Raw genomic sequence first — 7864 nt, forward strand, 5'->3', positions numbered from 1 at the left:
AGGCAAAATCCATTAACTATTTTCCAGCTGCAGTGGGGTGGAGAACATGCCTCACAACCTGCTAATGGCTGGGAAGAGGAGCTGCTCAACTGGGCACTTGCTGTGAAGGAAGATCCCTTCCATGTGGCACAGTGGGGCAGAGTAGTGGGGTGCATTTTGTAGATTTGTCGCTAACCAAAATGTGGGCCAGGAGGTCCAGATTCTGATTTGGGTTCTGCCTTTGCATAACCTTAAAAAAAAAAAATCCCCTCCTAAACTGGGCGTGGTGGTACAAGCTTGTAATCCCTGAATTCCGGAGGCTGAGACAGAGGATCATGGTTTGAGGACAGCCTCAGCTACTCAGTGAGACCCTGTTTCAAAATAAAGAATAAAAAATAGGGCTGGGGGTCACTGAGAGGTAGAATACTGCTGGGCTCCATCCCCAGTACCTCAAAAAAAAAAAATCATCTCCTGTCTACAATTACTTCAACATCTTTTTTTGTAGGTCTGGGGTGGAATCTAGGGGCATTTGACCTCTGATCTACACCCCCTGCTCTATTTTTTATTCTTTATTTTGAAACAGGGTCTCACTAAGTTGCAGAGGACCACAATAAATAGCTGAGGCCGTCGAGAATAGCAATCCTCTGGTCTCAGTCTCAGGTGGCTTCCCAAAAGCTCCAGCTCCCCATCTTCAGCCGCTGCTGGGCCCAAGGCCCCAGTTGGAGATCCTTGGCCTTAACTACCTCATCACCCTCAGCAAGCCAAAGGCCTTTTACAAACCGTAGTAAACATTTTATTTACAGGCTTAAGGCTTCCTAAGTGCAGGCGCGGCGATGCCATGACCCCTGGCGCGCAGAAGCAGTTTAGTGAAACACTTCACAGTGTGCACCACCACCGCTTTAGTCCAGAAGAAGACTTAAAATAGCCATGGTAACCTTCGTCCAGGGCACCCAGACCCCATCTCCGCTCCTGGCTGTGTGGGCCGTAGCCAGCCCGGAAAGCTAAGAGCTAGGGCAAGGTGTGACCATCCTTAAAGGCTGCTCGGTGCAGCTTTTTGGGGCCCCAGTCCGGCCACCTACATTAAGTAGGCCCACAATCCAGCCCTAGTCTGAGAGGCTGAACCCAGGGCTGCAGGTCCCCCGGGTCCTGTCCAGTTTATAAGCCGCCCAGTGCAGCTGGAGAGGCCTCGGGGCTTTTGGGAGTGCTGCTGGCTGTGGGCTGAGACGTAGGGAGCAGCTCCGAGATGCCACTGCTGCCACTGCCAAGACTGCAGGCACTGGCCACGCCGGCGCCCTTGCTACAGAGGCCGCTGGAGCCGCTGCAGCTGAAGCTGCCGCCACCGCTGCCTCCGCTACTGCTACTCCCGCCGCTGCTGGTCGAGAGCAGGGTGCCAGTGTTCGAGGCCTTGATAACCGTGGCCTGGTGCAGAGACCTCTCAGCTGTCTCAGTCCGCTCCGTGTCGCTGGGGGCCATGTCCAGGGACTCTGAGTCGCTGCTCTCGCTCTCAGCCTCGCCTTCAGAGCGGCTGGGGCTCCTCTCCTCGGGTTCGCCTTCGGCAGCGATAGCTCCTCCTGCGGGCTTCTCCCCTGACTCCTTGTCCTTGTCCTTCTGCGCCTGCGCTTCCTTGGAGTGCCGCCACTTCATCCGCCGGTTCTGGAACCACACCTTCACCTGTAGGGCATGAGGAGAGCGAAGGGGCACATAGATGAGAAATAGTTTCCTTCCACTCATCTCTAAGGCGCTAGAGAGCCACCCCCACCTTGGGAAAGCACCGCTGCCCATTCCCAATGCCGCTTCCAAGCCAGACACTGTGTAGACACAGAGGCAGCCAAGGGGTAAAAATGAGCCCAGTGATCCTGACCTACCAAACCCACAGGACCCCTGTCAAAATGAGGACCGTTCACCTCAGGCCTGAAAGGATCTGCAAGTTTGCCGAAAGGGTGGACCCTCGCACCCTGCCCCTAACTACCAAACTGCTTCACTCTGCAGTGATGCTTCCTGACCTCACTGAAGTCAGGCCGCCTGTAAAAATCCGATTAAAGATATGGACTGCTGATCCAGAAAGGTGCACAGCCATCCAAGATGATGCACACAATTTCAAGGTTTTAGGAGAGACAGTGTTAAGAATTCCTGCTCTAAGTTGGCCCTCTCCCCTATCGCCACTGCCCAAAACAAGTCAGCACAAAAGTTATTCTTGTAAAGGGTGGATATGGACAGAAAAAGGGAAGGAGGGTGCAAAGAGTTAATTCTGGTGAGGTTGGTATTGCTGAGCTTTGAGTAGAAAAAAAACTTCCTTGGCATATTTTCACTCAAGGGTTGATAAGGACCTTGCCTCTGCCAGGGATAAACTAATTCTTCTTTGGGGATCAGAAAATGCTGGAAATAAACGTGCATAGAGTAGATGAAGAGCCTAGAGATGGAGCAGGGAATCTATATAAATATATATGATCCCCTTGGGGACCCAATGCATCCACACAAGTTCCAGCTTCCCTTTTAAAAATAACCACAGCTGGTAGAAAACGGCTGGGCTCTTGTAGTGTGTGTGTGTGTGTGTGTGTGTGTGTGTGTGTGTGTGTGTGTATGCGTGCGCATATATTGTGTGCTGTAGAGACAAGTTGCATAATGGAAAACAGAAAGAGACAGAAGTGGGGAACCAGAGAACTAAGAAAACTAGACTTTAACTTCTGTCCTGCTGAAGACAGTCAGGGCAGCAAGAGCTACTGCTGGGGCATGGGGATAGTAAATGAAGGTGGCTCTTCTATAGTCAAAGCTAAAAATATTTTTTTTAAAAAAGCAGTGTTCATGAATTTAAGAAAAAGACAGGCATAATAGGTTTCCCATTGTTTTGGGGGGACTGCCATGGATCAATCAAGCAGACAGGACCTGCTGAAATGCTCCCTGTAGCATTTTAAGGAAACCGTTTTCTTTCCTGGACACCCTCCGACGGGCCCACCAATGGGACTCTTCAGCGCCAAAGCCGTTAGAACATCGGACTGTGGCCTGACTGCGGCTGCTCCAAGCCAGCTCCTCGCCTTACTGGAGCTAAGTAATTTCGTTTAAAATGATATTTTCACTTCCTCACAACTGGGGATTTCACAATCCAGCAGCAGCAGGAGCAGCCGTGGTGAAGGAGGAGGAGGAAGGGTTGGAGAAAAAAATAAAAAACAAACTAACACCAATCTCTTGACTTTGAGTTTCTATCTCATCTGAAATAAACTAACTCCTACAGTGAACTGCACTCGAGTTGAGTACATAATTATCATCTCCCGCGACCTATTTGCTTTCTTGGTGGTTCTTTTTGCTTGCCGGCCAAAATAAACATGTAGTGCTTGTTGACATCTTCGGGGATGGACTATTTGCTCCATCCTCTCACCCTCCTCTCCTCCTGTCCCAAATTGGAAGTCCTCACAGCCTGGTGAAATTCAAGACACCGTTGTGATTGTAGGGGTGGAGGGTGCTGCTGCGGGGTAGGCCTTGGCCACTGCCTACCTGAGGCACCTTGAGCTTACCTGTGCATCCGTGAGGCCCAGCATCGCTGCCAGCTGCTTTCGGTCTGGCTTGGTCACGTACTTCTGGATCTCAAACCGCTTCTCCAGGCCTTTCCTCTGCAGGTTGGAAAAGACGGCACGGGACCAGGAGCGCTTCCTCTTGTACGTCTGAGGCATAGTATCCTTCGTGAGCACAGCGTAAGGACCTGCCCGGGAGCAGAAGTGTTTTGAGTTAACAGCTCCACCCGCAGTCAGAAAGCTCTTCACTCACACACCTAATGGCCTAAGGAGGACTTTTTACAGCTTTTAGAAGAATAGTCTGGAGGCCTAAAGCGAGTGTGGAGTGGAAAAGCCGGTGACAAGTCAATCAACTCCAAGAGAAAAAACATAAACCGAATACGTGGCCGTAAGGCATGTGAAGAATAGACCGAAAATGTCCCCAAGGCTTGAAAGCTCTACGGATGTCAACCTTAGATTTCTACTGTGTGTGCACTGGAGTGTGTGCACTGGAGCTCAGCCCTAACCCGGCCGAGCGAGTTTTGAGGTTATCCCCAAATGTGTGGATGTTAATGCCTCGTTAAAAAATAAACCCTCCTCCAGCGAACAGACTGGGGAAAGATCCCCACCCCAAGACACCTGCCTATGCACACACTTTCTGGGCTCCTCAGGCACCCTTCTCCCTTCTCCCTGGAGTAGTCAGAAGCAAGCGCTAGCTCGCAGAGAAATCTTTCGGTTTCTTTCTCCGGACTCTGTAGCCTCCCGCCCAACTACTAGATTGCGACACTGTGGCTGTCACTTGCAGCGTCAATACTAAGATTTCTGACAGTCACTCGACCTGTTTGTTAGGCCTTAGGAAGTTTTCCGTACCTGGAAATGTATCTTGGAATTGGTGCTGAACTGAATTCCGGGGGTTCGAGCTTAAGGGGCTGAGGATGGCAGAAGCCTCGTTAATAGGATCTAGAGACGCGAAGAACTGGCCTGCCGAGGGCTGCAGGCCCGGGAGGTGCACCCCTGCGGGTCTCCCACCAGTCAGCAGGGATGTGAGATCTGAGAACCAGGAAAAGAAGAGCTGGTTACCAAAGTCCGGTGCACACTTGCTGCGCAAACTAGTTCCTCTCCCTCCCCTCGCCCTGGATCTAGTGTCACCAGAGCCAGCCAGGTCTTAAGAGACCCTGCTCCTGAGGAATCATCGTCTGTCCCCCAACCAGGACAGGCTAAAAATGTTTTTGGCCCCTCAGTTCACGCCTGCATATATAGGCTTACACAAAAACCGGCCTTAAGGCCGTCACTTTGGGTGCCTTCCAGGAATTTCTCCCACTCCCAAACTTCCTCTCCTAGAGCACCCACTCTGCTCTCTCCTTTCTGGGATTGGCTTTTATTTATCTACGTATCTTGGGTAGAATTTTACTAGAAATCGGATAAACAAAGTGTTCCCATGCAAGACTTATCGTCAGAAAAATGTCAAAATCTATATATCTCTCCTACAAATATTTACACAAATTATTTTATAATTATTGATTCTGTATCCTACGGGTTTTTTGAAGTACTGGAGATGGGACGGAGTGGGGTCATTCAACCTCTGAACTACAGCCCCAGCCCTATATTTTATTCTTTATTTTGAAATAGGTTCTCACTGAGTTGCAAAGGGCCTAAGTAGCTTAGGCTGTCCGCCGAACTGTGATCCTCCTGTCTCAGCCTTACGTGTATCCTGTTTTAAAGCATCCCTAGAGTCATTTGTTTTTCGTGGAGCCAGGTGAGTTTTAGACCTAATGATTTGTAATTTTTTTTTCACAATTGATTTCCTTCTCCCTCATTTTACCGATTAGTCCTCCATCGTAAACACATCGAAAGCACCCCACGCCGACCTGGGGTCCAGGGAATAGGTCAGGCTCGTGCCCTCACCCAGACCTACCTCTCAGCGTGTTGCCTTCCTTGACTTTTGGGTCAAATTCTGCAGACAAAATGCGGTCAATTCCAAATTTGAGGTCTTTGCTGGAGGGAGCGGGGGTTGAGCCGCCATGGTGGGGGACCACACGCGTCCCCGAGTTCGGGGGCTGCAAGGAGCCGGCCCGGGGTGGGGGCGGAGGCTGTGGCTGCTGCGGCTGTTGTTGTTGGGGTTGTTGCTGCTGCTGTTGCTGCGGGTGATGGTGGTGGTAGGCAGCAGAGAGCGGAGACAGCCGCTGCGGGAAGCCGTCGGAGGGCGCCACCACGGGGGTGGGACGGAGCGGGGATCTGGCGGCAGCTTGGAAGGAGGCGTGCGGGTGAACGGAGCCCAAGTGCGCGGTGAGGGCGGCGGCCGAGGCCCCCACCAGGCCCTCCGGGGCCGCCCCCGGGTCCCCCACGCCGGCGTGCAGGATGTCTGCGATGCAGAAGGAGGGTTTCTTGACGGCGGCGGGGTCCAAGGGGAAGGAACAGCCGCCCGGGCCCGCCGAGGAGCAGTAAGCCGCTGACCAGAGACTGAAATTGGAGGCGTAGAAGGGAGCCAGCCCGGCTGCGAACATGCTGGCGGGGCGACCCGCGCGGCCCGGCGGGCCCGCGAGAGGGGTGAGTGGGTGGGCGGCCCAGCCGAGGACCGTCCGCTTTCACTTCTCCGCCCGCTCCGCAGAGCCGAGGCCGGGGAGCCCCAGCGCCGCCGAGGGAGGAGGCGCGGGCCGGGTTCCCGCCGGCGCGGGCCGGGCCCTGGCTCTCTCGGGCGGCGCGCTCTCCCGGCGCCGAGGCGAACGCGGGGCGCTGCGCGGCTCGGGCGGGCGGGGCCGCGGCTCCGCACCCGCGGGAGAAGCGGGGAGACGGGGCCGGACGCCGAAAGAGAAACCCAAACAGCTAAGCCTGAGAGCTAAATTTAAAACAACAAAAATAATCCGTTAGTTAAAAAAAATAACACTTAGAGGGACGGGGGAAAAAAAAAAGAAAAAAGAAAAAAAAACTCCTCTCTAAAAACTCCCAAAGTTTTGGCAGGAGCTTTGGAGTCAGACCCTGGGTAGGACCATGATCCGAGCGCTCATTGGCCAGCCTCGCGACCAATGACGCCCGGGCGTGCAGAGGAATTGGGAAAGAGGGGCGTGTCGGGGGCGTGGCCAGGACTTAGCCACGCCCCGGCCACGCCAAAGTGTTTTCCGCGGCCGCGTGGACTGCGCAGGGCGCAGCGGGTCTCTCCGGCCGAGCGCCGGCTCCTGCGGCCTCGGACTTCACTTCTGCGCTCGGGACAGTCACCCGGCGAGTGGCCTTGGTTACGGGAACGTCCCAGGAGCGCTCCGAGCAGATGGAGGTGGGGAGAGCTGAGCGCACGGGTAACACCGGGATACCCCCTCCTTACCTCGCTCGTGAACGATTTCCCTTCATTTTACGTTCATCCCGAGAGCCAGTGTCCCCAGCAGAGCCCTCTTCTTTCCCCGGCCCCAGCCGGGATGCCGAGGCTCCGAGCCCGGCCCAACTCAGCTGCGCGCAGCCTCCCGGGAATCCTCCCGGAGGCGGAGGGACCCCGCAAATTAGTTTTATTCTGAACTGTCACATCAGTGACAACTTGAACAAGTGACTTTTCAAACAAAATAAGATGGATGGGTCCGAATGTCTCCTTAGACTCCGACAGCCCCCTCCCCCCCGCCCGCGCCCCGAGTCTCCGAGACAATTAAATAGATTAAATAGGCCTCCGAAGCCTCGGGGAGCGGCGCTGCACCTTGTAGGAAATGCCACCTCCCTTCCACGCCACATCGCCCGGGTCACGTGGGAATGTTGTTTTGCAAGTGTCCTCAAGAGCCGAATCCTTGGGGTTAAATGCTACTTTCAATTCAGCGACATTTTCCCCGGGATCCCCTTTGGCCAGGTCTCAGGAGGAGTTGCGGCAGAGGCCAACGCATTCCATTCGTCCCTGGATCGCCAGAATGCTGGGTGGGTGTAGTGGAGGGGGAGGGTTTCTGCAGCATCAACATCTCTATTTTAAGAATTCGTGCGCGTTTAAATTATAGTCAGAATGGATTTCCCCACCCTTCTCCCAAACAAACCACAGGCCACCCAGATGAGCTGTTCTTGCACATTTTCAGGAAGAAAATTTAAAAATGACAATAATGAAACCACGAAATCTTTTGTTTTCGGTTGTCCTAATAAGCGTCTCCTAACAGATTCTGTGGCATTTTTATTTCCCTTCAGCACAAGGACACCAAATAAACTCGAAATACACTCAAACTTGCTATTTCCTATTTCGAGTTTAAGATCTGAATGGGCTCATTCAAGTAATTTCCAACCACTTGTCGCAGATACCGTCATATAAAGCTTTAGACTTTCTCCTGGAAAGTAATCAATAACCAATCAATCACTTCCAATCAGCCAGCACCGAGATTCATTCTATTCTCTCTCTCTCCCTCTCTCTCTCTCCCTCTCTCCCTCTCTCCCTCTCTCTCTCT

At 53.2% G+C, this 7864-nt stretch overlaps 1 protein-coding gene across 1 annotated transcript; it reads right to left on the reverse strand.

The window, feature by feature from the left end:
• Positions 1 to 1134: 1134 nt before the first annotated feature.
• HLX (H2.0 like homeobox) lies at positions 1135 to 5968 on the reverse strand (the record flags this gene model as incomplete). The annotated part of the gene is made up of 4 exons (XM_080699525.1): positions 1135 to 1650; positions 3489 to 3673; positions 4335 to 4514; positions 5380 to 5968. 4 exons carry the CDS (start codon positions 5966 to 5968, stop codon positions 1135 to 1137), a joined length of 1470 nt encoding a protein of 489 aa, XP_080555651.1.
• Between the last annotated feature and the right edge of the window lie 1896 nt (positions 5969 to 7864).

Source organism: Muscardinus avellanarius, assembly GCF_963383645.1.
Source record: "Muscardinus avellanarius genome assembly, chromosome: 7".
NCBI classification, from domain to species: domain Eukaryota; kingdom Metazoa; phylum Chordata; class Mammalia; order Rodentia; family Gliridae; genus Muscardinus; species Muscardinus avellanarius.